The following is a 16,509-nucleotide window of genomic DNA, read 5'->3' as shown; positions in this document are numbered from 1 at the left end:
TGTCATCTTTTATATGCTGAAACATTCATGTCCCCACTTAAATCAAAGCGCTTCTGTTCAGTAGAGCTGGGTTAACAGGCCTGTGAAATCAGAGTATAAATTCGTCAGCATTTGAACCTTTGAAAAGTAAAATACTGTGACAAAGTCCGGTGTTGCTGGAGCCTATTAGCAGGGCTGTTAGCTTGTGGTGAAAGGCAGCGCACCCCTAAATGTCAGGCAGCGGGGCTGTTGCCGAGAGGTAATTGGGAGCAATTAGCCGGTCTCCCTGCTGGGCAGATCGCTATTGCCTTTCTCCTCTGCCCTTCCCCCTGCTGCTGCTGCAGGACAACGAGTTGTGGCGGTGATGATTCCCTGAGAGCGTGTGTGTGTCTGTGTGTGCGGGCGGTGGAGGCGCGGGGCCGCGCTGCGCCCCGGCCCCCTCCCCGCCCCGCCGCATTGTGGAGGGAGGGACCGCGGCCCGCAGCCGCCTCCGCCGCCGTGCGGGGCCGGGCGCTGTCCGAGGTGCCGAGTCGTGCGGGGCCGGGCGCTGTCCGAGGTGCCGAGTCGTGCGGGGCCGGGAGCTGTCCGAGGTGCCGAGCCGCGCCGCGCCCGGGCGGCACCATGGTGTTCGCTCCAGGTAAGGGCAGCCGCTTCCCGTGCCCGGCCGAGGGAGCCCAGCGGGAAGGCCCCGACCGTGCTGGAGAGCTACTCCGGGCGCTGCGGGGGAGGGGGTAACAGCTGAACCAGAGCTGCCACCGAGCAGAGACAGGCGGTTTCAAAGAAGGTGGCTTAACTTAGGATGTGTTTAGCTGTGGAGCTGGAGGTTATGAGGATCACCCCTGTGGTTCCCATCAGGACAGGAGCCTCCTGTACAAGCATGCAGGGGACTGCGCTTGTCAGACTGCACAAAAGGGTCAGGAAGGGGGACGTGGCTTTGCAGTGACTGGAGAGTGAGTGTCCCCCCCGGCACCCACACCGGTGGCTGCCAATAAGACGACCTCTGAAACTCGTGGAGGTATTTTACAAATTTCCATTCCTCCCCCTGCCCCACCCCAAGTATTTGAATAGGTGAGAACAGCAAGTTTGTTCAGTCCAGTTTTTACTGGAGCAAAATTGAAAATTTCTGCAAGAGCTCATGTCTAATGTGAGACCGCACTCTATAAGGGTGCAGAATCCATGCTGTGTAGTATATGTGCTACATCATAGAAGAAGGGAAACTACAGCGAATCTGCACTGGACTTGGTATGTTCTGTTTGGAAATAGGCTGTTTGTTGTTCAGAAAGAGATCAGAGGCCCACTAGCTCCAGGATATAAATGTAAGTCATGCATAACATCTTCTGTAGTGAAATGACTTGAAATTAACTTCTTCAAAGATGCATAATTGTCAGTAAAAATAGTGGGTCAATAGAAAAGGGAAAGTAAAGGCTGCAACTTGACAATGAGTAACTATTAATACCTTTGTTTTGCAAAGCTAACAGAAGTTTTGTCTGTCTTTGAAATTCTATATCCAGTCTGTGAAGGGTTAAGAATCCAAAAACTTTATACCTTCATTAAAAAAATGATCTTGGGATTGACTTTGCTAACTCAATAACTCAACAAAGTCTAATTTTTTGAGAAATTAATATACTTTTTCAACAATCAGAAGTTCATTTTGTCTCTTCAACTGCCCAGTTGCTGTCTAATTGGATACTTTCCCATACACCGTGTTCTGAAATTGGGACCAAGTTATTTATCTTAATAGAACTAGCCACTGTTGTTTTGAAGTACACCTTTCAATATTAGTGGCTCTTTTCTGAAATCCTTTTATCTGACAGACTGCCACCATTTACTGTACTCATTTTTGAAATGCAGTATGAGACTGGAATACTGCAGGAAGAGATTACCTCTAAAATAATGAAAACATGCTTATTTTCCCCAAAGGCTGACAATGAACAAATGCCAAATCTCATTAATAACTGCATGAATTGTTCTTTTCACAACTCTAATCCAGAAAGAAAAAAAAAATCTGTCTAAATCTGTCTTGTAAGGTTGTTCTTCTACAATCTGCTTTTATTAAAAGAAAAGCCCATGGTTTCCTGCAAATATTGCCATAATATACATAGTGTAACTAAGTAGGAATTTGTAAAAGAGATTGTCAAGTCCCTCTGATTGCTTTATCATCTCTTGTATTCAGACAGAGCAAGCTTGAGTAGATTGCATTTTTTAATCGCTTTTCTTCACTGTAAATCAGCCCTGCCCTGGCATTACCTCTTCTCCAGATTTAAAAAAAAAAAAAAAAAAATCACGGTTTTGTACACCTTTAGCATCTTTATAGTACTTAAGGCCATGTGATATAGGAATACTATAAATTTACTAAGAAATTGAGTTTCATTTCTTGAGTCAACTTTCTGATTTTATCTCACTGTGATGAATGACCTTATTTTCTGTTTCATTTATTTGTTGGGGGAGGAAGAGAAAGATTTGTCTAACTGTAAATGATTAGGGTCGGAATGATAAACATCTTTCCAGGACGGGGGTGGAAAAAAGAAAACAACAACAATCAAAAGGCAACTCCCTTGTGGAAAAAGTGGAACTTCTTTATCTGAAGACAAAGATAAGATTTTGCATATGGGTAAGATGCCGCTCCCTTCCTTAAGGGGTAGTGGATATGTTATTGCAGAGCACTGAATTAACATGCTCTATTTATAAACTGTGAAGTAGAAGAAGCTTACCAAGTTTAAATATACTTTTTAAAGGGTGAAGCCAACTGACTATTGACTAAATAGATACTTTCTTGTTAAGCTTCAGCTCTTTTCTCTAAATCTTACAACCAGCTATTATATAAAAATACCTCCAACATCTCCCAGCAAAACCCTGCAAAACAAACAAACAAACCACACCCACACCCCCCAAAACAGGCCTGGATATTACTGAGATAGATAGGTCAAAATTGTTACAAAAAAGACAGTATTTCATGGTCAGAATTGGACTTTCTGGATCATTCTAGACAGTATATTGCTATTTACAGGTATGCAAAAAGCTACTGTTCATATGTGATCTTTCTTTATACCCAGTTTTAATTAATTTGAGTCTGTTCCAGAAAAAGGAACTGAGAAAAGTACATTTTTCCTTACTTGGCTTCATCTGACTGAGCTTTCATTGCACTTTGTTGTGCTGGTTGCCTGATGATAGGTTGGTGTATAGGAAATGCAATGCAAACTCTATGAGATGTCTGGGAGTTCATTGTACCTGGAGGATACCCACATGACATAATACCCTTACAATAGGGGATGATACACGTAATGGAAATGCAGACAAAGTACACATGGCAAAGTTTAGCTTCTTTACTGTTCCTGAATTGAACTGCTTTAGCCAGCCAGAGAAGTAGACAAAATTGTTACTGATTGTTGGATGGAGGTATGCATGGGACTGCAGTAGAGAAGGATGAAATTTCAAGGTTTTGGATTAGGTAAAAAAGCAAAAAGAAGTCATCGTTGTTGAATTGGCAGATTTTCTTAGGAGACTTCAGATGATAGTGTATTCCAGAATTAAAAAAAAAAAATCACTACCAAATTAGCTTATAAAAGGTCGATAACTATAAATAATTCGACAGATTAAATGTCTGTCCTTGTAAGGTAAGGAATGAAGAGTTATTAAAAAAGTTTATTTGTTCTAAAGCATCAGCAAAAACTATAGAATGCAGCCAGCTTTCTCCTGTTACCACATCATTAGTTTACGGAGGAGTGATCACTTCCAGTATCAACCTATCTGATCAATAATAATCTTATGTTTGTTTTTAAATGAACTCGTAAAATTTAACAATAATTTTAAATGTTGCTAATCAATATCGTACCACCTCTTTGCAAATTGCTTTCAGTTACTTTTCTGAAAAATGACCATGGGCATATTCCCTACTTATTTTCACACCTAAAACTTTTTCATATGGAAAGTTAAAATAAATTTTAAAATCATGTTATTTACTTCCAATTTGCCTGAACAAGAGGGATACAAAGGTGTTTTTCATGCTCCAAAGATTTTTTTTCTCATGCTGTTTTGCACGAGTCACTCAAACAGTTATGTCTTAGGCCTTTGCCCTTATGTGTATGTACTGATATAGCAGAAAGATGGCCTGCTTTTTTAAAACTAGCTTGGGAATAGATTTAGAAACTTGTTAAGGATATTTGAGCTACCTAATGTGTTTTCTAAGTAACTCTCACTAGATTATCATTTCAGTGATGATTTTAGTATATTTTGAGAATTTTACTCTATAATGTAAGACTGTAAAAAGTTACCAAATTACAGAGCCTCATCATTGCAGGCCGTCCCTGTTTCACCCAGTCAGTACTGTGCCGAGCTGTGTTCGCTTGAATAGGAATTTGTATTTTTGGCTAAATAATATCTTTTAGAAAGGAATCAGTGTTGATCTGAATACATCAAGAAAGATTGCAACATTTACATTGGCAGTTTGTTTCAGTGCCTGAACCCTCCCATCCTTTAAGCTTGTATCTACTTTGAATTGTGTGATTTCATCTTTCAGGTGAATCTTGTTATTTTTCAGTGTGACTTGAAGAATTCCTTCTTACCTGACGTTTTCTCTATAACTAGGAAGACACAGGCTTTACTCATGACCCTGCAATCCCAAAAGAAGGAGGAGGAGGTAGAACTCATTTCTGTATCAATATTTTTATGTAAAAAAAGATGTGTGAACACACTTAAAGTTTAAAGATAGACATTAGAGAAGTCAGAATATTCACTGCTCAGCACCTTTTCCTTACAATAGCACTGCCAATAGCTTTTCAACTAGCTTTTCAGCAGCACAGCTGTTCTTAACATTTTTAAGCTAGGAGCAGTATAGCAGACTTGCATAATGACACTGAAGATCAGAAGCGCATCCTGTACCAAACATTTTAGGAATCTCATTAAACTGCAACTGAAGACATAGCAGCTGTACGCCGAAACAGATGTGCTTACTTGTCTGAATAGTCCTGATCTTATCTAGTGGAAAAACTGGGAAAGCAACAAACCTGTTGTGCTGTGAGATGTGAAAACATGAAATTTCTTGATAGCCTTTTTTTTGATTATAGAGTTATAGGTACTGTGAAGAACCCTGTCTGTAATGCATGGATCAAGACACTATGGAGAGACCTGTTAATGAATGGAAAAATAGCTACCAATAACTTTACTTTTGTGAAGATAACCTGTTGTGGGATATCTCCAGTGTTTGTGCCGAGTGTGATACTCTGAGACCCTCAGTTATGAAGTGCCTTTTACCCATGAGAACAATTGTAGTAAGGCAGGGCACAGTCCTTGTCCCTGTTAACTGCTGTGCTACATTCTGCTAAAGCTCTAAATTCTGCAGTACCAAAAAACCCCTCCGTAATATAAGATATAATAGTATATACATGTAGGATTCTTTCTCATGAGCTTAGTGTTGGCAAAGACCATGTCATGGACATAATTTGGAGGCGATAGGCAAGACTATTTTACAGACCTCATGCAGTGTGATATAATGGTTTTCTTGTCCAGAATTTGTGATGGTTGGTATGAGTATGCAGGCCAGTTGCTCCCCCGAAGTATCCAACTGAATGTATTTGCAGCTAAGAGCTCTCAACACTTCAAAGTGTTTGTTGCCTGGTAGGTAGCAATCATATAGGAGGAAATTTCTTCTTTTTTGCTGGGGAAAAATTGTTTCTTGTGGTGACTTCTCCCCAATAACACATTGATCTTTCCCCTGCTGCGAAACTCCAATAACAGATCTCATTAGTGAGGTGAAAGAAAGTTAGTTCAGAGGTATTCAGAAATGTGATGAAATTAGCAAGCTTAAAAAGTAGTCAACAGTCCTAGGTGCAACATTTCTTTAAAGTATGAATCAACATAGTGCTAAAAACTGGCACAGAATTTACTTTTTCAAATTATTTTTAACAGAACTGAAGGCTTAAACAAGTGAGGCTGGCATCTTTCACTTCCATATCACTGGGCTGAGTCCTATTCAGGTTAGCAGTGAAAAGAATTCTTTCTTCACAGTGGCTGTGTAGTGGCCTATATTGAAGAAGTTGTTCATAGTTGGGGGATGGTGGTAATAAGTGATACAGTCATTATTAGCATCCTTACCGGCACTGTGTATGGGCTCCATGTATTGAGCAGGAAAGTCAAACAGTGAATGTACAAAAGGAATGAGTTACACTGACCTCTAAAGTTTGTCCCTCCAAATCATTATTATTCTAGATGAATTGCTCTGTTGTACTTGTTATAGACATAAATAATATGATTCCAACCTTGTAAGCTTTATCATGATAATGGAAATTAAATGCACTTACTGTAAAATACAGTGAAAGGTAGATTTATTCCTATACTTTCAATCTTGTCTATTAAGGGTTTTATTAAGGACACAATCTGTTGTATTAAGTTTACAAATACTAAGTTAAGCAAAAATTCTTTGCAACCAATGTATTAATAATTTTTTATAGGCTTTCTGAAATTATCTGAGTACTGCTTACCCATTTGTAGTGTGTTCTTTCCATAATAATTTGCAAGCCCCTACAGAACAAGATTTATTATTTTTAAGGGATTGCAATTGGAGCAGAATCTTTACTGATGTTAGCAGAAATGAAAAGCTGACCTGAATAGCCATAAAATGCTTCAGGTTCCTTTAGAATGCCTTGCCAGGGAAGTCAAGGCAGGTGAGCTCTGTGCTGCTCTTGTCTGACCCTGCAAATGCTTGTAGTCATGTTATCAGAAGATGCTGTCTTCCTTCTTCAAGAGAGTCTGAAATTTTCTGCCTGAAGAAATAAACTGAGCCATATTCTATTCACATATTTCTCTAATGGTAAGGCAAATATAATCTCCTGTGGATTACTTACATTTGCTTCACTTTGTATTATGCATATTTGATATAATGACACTGTATTTTCTTACTTTGATTAGTGAATCCACCATTTGTCAGTATGGAGTGGAGGGGGTGCATATCCATTACTACTTCTGTTAAGTACTCACAGATTGACATTGCATTTTGTCTTCAAGTAAGTTTTCTTAATAGAGCAGAAAATATTTCTCTGGGAAGTTAGAGAATTAGCTCCAAGAGGGGAAAACAGCATGTCATGGCATCTCATTGCAAACAGAGATTCTGTCAAGATTACAGCTATGAAAAAACCCTGTTTTTTACTCTTTCAAGGTGCACTTTCAATTTATATAATCTCTGATTCACTTTCTTTTGTGAGTTTGTGTGTATACTAACATACATATAAAATCTCAGCCTCAATTACTAATAGCCTTATGTACAGCCTTCAAACTCCACTTACATCCTAGAATAAGCAGGAAAGTTTTTCTATACTGTTTTGAGCATGTGAAAATTTAGGGTTTTGTGGGTTTTGTTTGGTTTTTTTAGAGATAAGGAAGGGCTCTACTTCAGCTGAGGTTTAACAAGACAATTTCTGAAATTAGACTCTCTGAATAATCTGGTATAAATTGAAACACATCTAAAATGTAGCAGGATGTTTTCACTGATTTGCTGGCTTTTGACAGGTTACATAACTACTTCCTTATTTTCTTCACTTAAAAAAAAAATAGGGTTCAGATATTGCAAATTTTAATTAACCTGTACATTATTCTTAAAGGCCAAGAACCACAAAGCATTGCAGAAACATGAACACAACAGCTAGCAGAAGAAACCTTTAGTAGTGGAATATGCCTCCATTGAAAATTTTCTTTTCACTTATGCTATACAGTGGTGGATACCAAAAGTCTTCTAACACCTAGCAAAGCTGGGTATTTCAGTGGGGATTTGTGCAAGTCCACCAATGAGCTTTTGGGTACAGATTCAGAAGGCCTAAATGTTATCTAGCTTTCTGTGCTTAATTATTTCTTTTTGGCTAGGAATCTCTGAGCACCTAAACAGTAGAAAATAGAAGGCAGAGGGAGTTAGATGACATATGGGTCACCTGTATCTGTGCCATTGGACCTTTCCCTTCCTGGGAGAAGCACAGCATTTGATGCAGAGATTTCTTATTTCAGTATTTAAAGTGTGTTCCCTAAAACAAATAGCAAAATTGCACAGATGAAGAGAATTTAAGTTTTTCATTAACTTTGAGGCAGCTGGTCCCAGATGCTCTTTAGGAAGTATCTTATTTTTAATACACTGAAGTCTAGCCTAGAAGTTAAAAAACACTCATAAGTTAATGTTAGTTTCTAGTATTAGATCCAGAAATTTTCCTTCCGGGACCAAAGCCTCAGTATCACACTTATGGTTTTGGGTGTGCCAGAATTTTCAGTGACTACTACTTTGAATTACATCCAGTCTTCAAAGCTGAAAAGACATAGTCCTTAAGGATTGAATTTATTGCTATATGTGAAAATACCTAGAAAATATATAGACTGAAGTGTATAATCTATTTTCAGTTAATCTTATTAAAGTATGGTAAGAAATCTTACTAAAACATGTTGAGAAAATGCTTAAGAATAGATAATGTATTTGTAGATCCCAACAACCTCTTAATCTAAGAAACTTTGGAAGCTTCATTTTGGCTGGCATATTTCAAATAGTATGAAATAACTCACTGCAGTCTTCAAAAAGATAACTTTTATATAGCAAACAAACCAAAGAGACTTCCAGATATTCTTTTCTCTTAAGAAAGAGCAAAACTCAGTGGGGAAAAAAATTACGAAAACTCAGTTCAGATATAGTTAATGTCTGGATAAAAAAGATACAATGAAGTATTACTCTGGAGATATTATGTCCTTTGAGACAGTTCATCTGGATTTCTGTTCTTCTCCTTCGTCCTTTCATTCCTCCTGGATTTGTGTTCAGAGCAGAGTTGTTCCAGCCTCATTCTTATAATTTGTTTTGAAGAGTAAAGTAGTCTGTGCTGGCCCCCTTCCTGATACAGTTCCTCTTCCGTGCTGGTTGCACGGCAGGAATTAAGGAGTGAGGTTAGGGCAGAAAATACAACTGAACTGAGCCATGACTTTTCTAGTGAAAGTGAGTGTTAAAATCCCCTGCACACCGCAGGTTAGGGAATTGGAAAAAACATGACAATTCTACGTGAAAGTACTTCTAGCATTTCTGATACATTCAGTGTCCTCCTTTCTTCCTCAAGGAATCAGGGTAACCAAGTATTGCCCTCTGATACTGGACAGCTATCAGTCGGGACCTCACAAGGCTCTGTTTTAGAGCATGAGGAACAGTACTGGACAGAATTAACTCTAATACAGTTAAGAATACATTTCTTATTTATTTTTTTTTAAGATTAAACTTACAACTTAATTGTAGGACCTTTTCATGAGGTCTCTGAACTGGCATCATTTCTGACATTGAGACAAATCAGGTCTCTCATCCTGTAAATAGCTTAATGACACTCATGCATAAAGTTGGGTTTGTGCACATGTGTTGGAAAGCCTTCAACCCTGGCTGACTGCTGTGTTCATTCATTTTGGATGTAATTAACATGACTCATCAACATTTCCTGATTATGGATGCTGTGCAGCCTCATATTTTATATCTCTTCTTCAAATTAGGCTTCTAGTGCTGAAATCTTAGTACCAACCTATAAAGCAAATCAAAGGAGGAGATTTTTTTAACCATTTCAATTCACAGGTTACAAAATATTCACCAGAAGAGGCTCACCTGAAAGTTCTGTGCAGTGGCCAGCAAGGTGGAGAGATATGTCTCTGCCCAATGCCAATGGGAGGTTAAAGAACTGAACTTCGTTTCTTGTAGTAGAACAACATCAATATTGATGCAAAGAATGTTACTGTTAATTACTACAACATATACACGTACATTATGTCGTTACAAAATTGCCAGGTTCTTTAATTTTTTGAAAGATCTACAGTTTATTAATACAATTTAGGTAATATCCTACAACTTCTTCCATAAATACAGCTCCCATACATCTATACTAGACCTTGTGATGAAGTCTTACCATCACAGTCTTGCCTATTTATACTTCCATTCCATTTAAAAATTTCATTAGTACTGTCAGTTGAATTATAAAAATTACAGTAGTAATTTTCAATAGAATTGAATTAGATTTACCAGAGAGCAGTATTTTAATTGGATTATTATTAATTTTTATTAATAATGGAAAAAATTAGTTCTGTTGCAATGCTGCAGAAAGTAGTGTAATAATTAACTATTGCAATCCGAATCAATATATTGATAAAACAAATAGTAAATTTTCTGGTTGAAGGATATACCTGCATAATCTCATGTAAAAATGATGAAAGTTTATTTGCTTCATGGCTCTTTCAGCTTCAGAGATTTTGCGCAAATTAAAATTGTAGCTAACAGGGGAATACATTTTGGGTAATTGTAAGTTCTAAATTTCTCAGAAGTTTGCTTAGAGGAATGTGGGTTTTATTGTTAGTTTTAGATATGGTTAAGCTCAAAGCTGTTTACACAAACAAAAATCTCTTTTTTCCCAGAAGAACAACTTTAGTGGTATTCATTTGCTGGAATTAAACTGCATTTGTATTCCTGTGAAGCAGAACATAAACTTTTGACCTCTGACGCATGGCCCTTGGGATTCATGGAACTTGTCATACAAGCTAAGCTATTCTCTTCAAATGCAAGTGTCTCAAGACAGAATGAGACCTAACCTGCAGGAAGACATGATAAGCTGCATAAATGTCACATGCTTCAAGAAAAGGTGAATTAAAATTAAAGGCATTATTTTTCTTCTGGGAGAAGCAGTGACCTCATACATGTGAAGAAGCAAAAGGGATAACTGAGAGACGGTATAATTTTCCTGAGATTGGATGTACATTCATGGTCATGCATGCTCATGCATGACTAATGCCTTCTCAAAAAGTATGGGATAAAGTATTTCTAGTCCATGTTCTTCAAGAGTCCGAAGTTCCTTCCTACCACAGCTCATTCACCATGTAGCCCCTGCTTTCTTTCCTTCTGTTTCCTTCAAAATCACTGATTCTGCACCCACTGAAAAGTGTCTCATTCCCCTGCAGTTCATTGCCAGCATCAGTGGATCTGGGACGGACTTGCATCTTTGCAAGAGCAAGGTCATGCCTGTGGTAGTTTAGCTTCATAATAGTGTTCTCAACAGTCCTATGAAGAGATACGGTAGAGAACTGCTGATTCAAACAAATGACCTGTTGTTGAGTGATACTGAGTGTTTATAAGGCATATTAAATTTAACTTGTAACAAGCTGAAAGGGAAAAGGCACAGGGGATATCAACAGAAAGTGCAGGAGACTACTTTGATTGCAGGCTGGAAAGGAATTAACACAGGATGCTTTGAAGAAAGTGAAGTGTGTAAATGAGAAAAGGTCCATGTGCAACCAGAGTGAAGTTCTTCAAGATTTAATCTGTGCTAAATGCTCTTTCTCTGGAGCTATCATTTTCCACGTATACTTTTCTAGGCATATTCCATAGTCCAGAAACATCACAGAGAATGTAAAGTCTCCCACACAAGATGTTCTTGGACTTAAACTAATATTAGTTCTCGTAATTGAAATGAGTATTTGGAATCTACTTCAAATGCTTTTATTCTTTTTCCAAACTGCTAGCATATTTTCCTTCATGGGCAACATCTTCAAGCGAGCCAAGGGAATTTTGAGGTACTGATATATGGCACTAGTTTTAGATGAAAGTGGAATATGTGACTTATTCCTGCAGTCAGTCCAAGATGTTGATGTTTTTTGAATCTTTCAAACTGTACTTTAGATTGCAGAACTACGCTGGAGTTTGCATATTACTTTTCATCTGCTATGTTAGTTGGCATAAAACTTACCAAGTGAAAGATAAGGTAATAAAAACATGCTAAAGAGACTTTGTCATGTCTTAATGATAAAATTGTTATCTTGCATTTAACATCACTTAACCTGGATTTTTCAGTTCTCTATTTACAGAATTAGGTTGCTGGGTTCCTGTATAAGTCAGATGAGCGTTTAAAGGTAGAGTATAAGTAGAAAAGATTTTCTGACATCAAGAGAAAAAAAATAGTCATTAGACAAGAATAACTAGTGGGCAGAATGCTGTTTCTGCTATCCTGCAAGTTTTTCCCAGCAATTACTTCAAGTGACCTTTTGTCATGGAATTTTAATTAAACTAGTTATTCTTCAAATCTTACAATTAATTTTTATCTATGATTTTTTTATCTTACCACCCTAGTAACTCTTATTTTGATTAGCTAAATACCAAATACTTAGACAACAGGAGCAATGTCTCTGTTTTACTTAATTGAAAATATGCAGTACTTAAAATGCCTGATTAATTCTATAGGTACTCAAATTTCTGCCTTTGTTTATGTCCACAGCAGTCTGTATTTCAGCAAGGTGGAGCAGTTTGATAGATATGTTCCAGCTCAGCCCCTTTGGGATCCTTGCATGAGTCATCATCTCTGCTTTCCTTAGTCAATCCCTCTCTTCTTGCTCGGAGTAGGTCCAGCATATCAATAAACAAATGAGCTTCTCAGAAAACAGCTTTGTGCTAACTGCTTTCCTTGAAATGAATAATTGGAAGAAGAGGACGTAGTGGGGATACTCTTCCAGAGACTGCTGTTTACTCCTTCAGGAAGTGGAAAAGTTGGGGTTTATGGCAGCCTCACCAGCTAGAACCACAGGAACGCAGAAGGCTTAAGGTTGGAAGGGACCTCTGGAGGTCATCTTGTCCAACTCCTGCTCAAGCAGGGTCACCTACAACCATTTGCCCAGGATCATGTCCAGATGGACCAGCTGTGATGGACACCACACACCCAGGGGAGCTGGATGTTGTGTCTGACTGCTCGACATGTCTGGCTCCTGGCTGGCTGTCCAGCTTCTACATGTAATGGTCCACAGGCAGGCTCAGATCTCTACACATTGTCAGGTATCCCCCTCAAAAAGGGTTATTATTTTCACTGTTGATTTCTAAGTTAGATGGTCAACATAAGCTGCCAATGGTCTCATTGGTCACATCACCCCAGGCTAGCATCTTTGACTCTCTCTGTGTCCAAAACCAATTAGCTGTTGTTACCTGGGTTACTGTCACCCTAACTGTCTTACACAGGTGTAAAATCATTAAGTTTGTCTGAGCTGCCTTAGTTCCTTTCTGTGCATACCTAAACCATCAGAGGCAGGGCAGAAGTAGTTCAGAGGTTTTGGGTTCTCTATTCTTGGTTTGTTTTCCCAGCAAATAAAAGAATCATCTAATGAGTTAGAGCTGGGCAGATGTAATCCAGGTCTCATTTACCTGAGTGGTGCTTTCAGGCAGGCTTTGCTCCATGATAAACAACTGAAAAACTTGGGTAGAAATTCACTGGAAAACTGTCCTTTTTTCAACTGGGTATTACTGTGGATAACCTTCCTAATGTAAAAATATTTAAAGTTCAGATTTTGTAGATTAAGTGGCAAGAACTGATAAATAATGAAGCATCCCTAAGGAAAGAAAACAGCAATTTTCAACAGCAATGTGCTTAATGTCAGTATGTTTTTAACAATAAATTCTGGTGTTTTTATGGCTATAGGGGTTGGCAATTTTTCACATTTCATATAACCCCATAGTCCATTCCAACATACTTATTTGTATTTACAATTTTATGTTTATCCATGCTTTTGTTAATGTATTATCTTCTGAACATCAGCTGAGTTGGCTGATCTTTTTCAGCCCAGCAAGAAGACTAACTCATTGTATTATACAAAGTGAGTTCATATTTGAGTAATAAAGAAATATCTGTACTTTACTGTTAAGTAACATTGAATTTTATCCAAAACACACTGTTTCAACTGCTGAGGAGTAGAACAAACTGAATCAGGGAAGCTGATTGTGCCAAGAATTCAAGTGATTCCATTCAGACAGCTTTTCCAACTTAAAATATGTTTTCTAACTTTTCATGGTTTTAACCTCTGAATTGTAGACAAACTTTGTCATCTCAGTACAGTTGAGGTTTTTTTTTTTTAAATTATTCAATTTCAATAGAATTAAGCCACATTTGTATTTTACTTTCAGCCAGAACATGTATAATATGAACATGATAGAAATAAGTGTATTTTTTGAAGCTCTTTCAAAGAAACATGGGAGATAATGAATTATTTCTTTCCCATAGAGTAAGCTTTGATCATTTTGCTGGTGGTTGTTTTGGGCTCACAGATCATGGAATCACAGAACCACAGAATGGTTTGGGTCAGAAGAGATCTTTAAAGATCATCTAGTCCAACTGTCCTGCCATGGACAGGGACATCTTTCACTAGATCAGGTTGCTCAAAGCCCCATCCAACCTGATCTTGAAGACTTCCAATGACGGGGCATCCACAACTTCTCTGGGCAACCTGTTCCAGTGTCTCACCACACTCATCCTAAAATATTTCTTCCTTATGTCCAATCTAAATCTACCCTGTTTCAGTTTAAAACCATTGGCCCTTGTCCTGTCACTACAAGCCCTGGTAAAAAGTCTCTCTCTTTCTTATAAGCCCCCTTTAAGTACTTGAAAGGTCACAATAAGGTCTCTCCAGACCCTTCTCCAGGCTGAACAACCCCAACTCTCTCAGCCTTTCTTCATAGAAGAGTTGTCCCAGCCCTCTGATCATTTTCCTGAGCCTCCTCTGGACCCACTCTAACAGACCCATGTCTTTGTTGTGCGGGGGGGGCCAGAGCTGAATGCAGTAACCCAGGTGGGGTCTCACCAGAGCAGAGTAGAGGGGCAGAATCACCTCCCTCGACCTGCTGGCCACACTTCTTTTTATACAGCCCAGGATACAACTGGCTTTCTGGGCTGTAAGCACGCATTGCCTGCTCATGTCCAGTTTTTCATCTACCAGTATCCCCAAGTCCTTCTCCACAAAGCTGCTCTCAGTACATTCACCACCCAGTCTGCATTGATGTTGGGGATTGCCTTGATCCAAGTGCAGGACCATGTCCCTTCCCTCAAGTGTATCACATCTTATTAATGTCTTCCTTAAGGTAAACAAGTGATTCTACTTTTTGTCTCTATCTTAAATTTACTTGCAAAAAAGAACATTGGGAATTTATCACAATTCCAGATGTGGACCTCTCATAAAAGCAGCTCACCTTTAATTTATTCTGGTTTATTTCTCTCAGGACATAATTCTTAATATACAGCAGTAGAGAGAGAGAGATATATATAATTTCCGACAGTAAAATACAAATCCTGTTTAATGAAATACTTGAGCACAACTGCCAATTAAGAACGAACTAAGATGAGCATCTTAAAAACCTTTAAAATCAAATCTAGTGATGTAAATAAGCACCTAGTCTAAGCATTTCAATTAGCAACTGAGTCTAAATTTTCCTAAATGCCAATAGGTGTACATCACCTTAATTCAGAATTGTGTTTTTTATATCAAGATCAGCTTTGAACATTACACAGCATTCTTTATTGTCCGAATTGTCATTTGTGTTAGGAGTCAAACTACTTCCAAAGAGAAACGTCTTAACATAAACTACTCTTCTTCATTACCAAATGTCAGTAGTCACACTACATTACTTTGTTCTTCTCCAGATTTTAGCACTTTGGCAAAACAAGGAAGTGTCACATAAGAAATACATGTTTGTCAGGTTGCTATAGACTATGTTGTGGGGTTATTTTTTCTGTTTTACCTATAGCAATCTGAGCATTTTTAAATGCTTTTGCAAATATTTTTGCAAATGTAGCTAAGGATTAATAAACTGACACTTAACAAAATTTTGTACCTTGAAATCAACTGGAATTTGATGGATGAGGGCTTTTAATCTGAAGTAAAAGTAAATAGAAATGTTAATGAAATAGCTTTTTCTCTGTATGGTGGTGAGGGAGACCATGTCAGGCTTGCAAAATGAAGTCCAATTCCCCACCCAGAAGCACAGCTCAAGTGAAAAAGGATGTGATTCACAGCTGGATGAGAAAACCCTCCTTCCCTGTCTTGCTGCAGAATGCAACTGTGCTTGTTTCAGCTGTGAAGCCACAGGTGTCCCCAGAGCTGGGAAGTGGGTAACTGAGCTATATGACTCAAAATCTCCCCCTTCATTCAATCCTGTAGCGCTAAGCACGCAGAGGCATTTCCCACCCTACTTCATTCATTAGCAGGTTTCCTATGTAATAAACTGTTCCCAAGCACTCTGTTTCTTTCCCCTCCTCTTTTTCTGTCCTTCAGGTGTTCACAGAGCAGCCACAGATGCTTAGTTCCCTCTCTTTATCATTTGGTTCTGGCAGGTGAGAAGCCAGGGACGGAGCAAGACGAAGTTAAGCTGCAGAACGCCAGCAAGCAGATTGTGCAGACTGCTATCCTCCGAGCAGTGCAGCAAGTTTCCCAGGAGAGCCAGCAAAAGGAGAAGCACACAAACAGCAGTATGAGCCTCCAGCTAGAAAGAGGAAAATTAACCAAGAAGCATGAAAAGAAGTAAAGGAGTGGATTGTTTTTTTTCAGTCCTCCAGTCTGCAGTGTTTTCAGCCTTCTCTTTAGTATCAGCTGTATTGCTAGTGCAATGTTACTGTTGTAAAGCAAACCAAAGTATATTCACACCTAGACATAGGGTAAAGCTGCAATAGTCCTCAGCTGAGAAATATTAAGTGCATTAGATGACTAACTCCATATTTATGCAGTGCCTCTTAACAGAAACAATAA

At 38.5% G+C, this 16,509-nt stretch overlaps 1 protein-coding gene across 1 annotated transcript; it reads left to right on the top strand.

Moving 5' to 3' along the window:
- Positions 1 to 600: 600 nt before the first annotated feature.
- AKAIN1 (A-kinase anchor inhibitor 1) lies at positions 601 to 16,288 on the top strand. The gene is made up of 2 exons (XM_009812422.1): positions 601 to 710; positions 16,039 to 16,288. The coding sequence occupies exons 1-2, from the start codon at positions 601 to 603 to the stop codon at positions 16,286 to 16,288; spliced, it is 360 nt and encodes a 119-aa protein (XP_009810724.1).
- The last annotated feature ends 221 nt before the right edge of the window (positions 16,289 to 16,509 follow it).

This window comes from Gavia stellata, chromosome 3 (genome assembly GCF_030936135.1).
Source record: "Gavia stellata isolate bGavSte3 chromosome 3, bGavSte3.hap2, whole genome shotgun sequence".
Lineage (NCBI taxonomy): Eukaryota > Metazoa > Chordata > Aves > Gaviiformes > Gaviidae > Gavia > Gavia stellata.
This window is presented reverse-complemented; position numbering and strand designations above follow the sequence as displayed.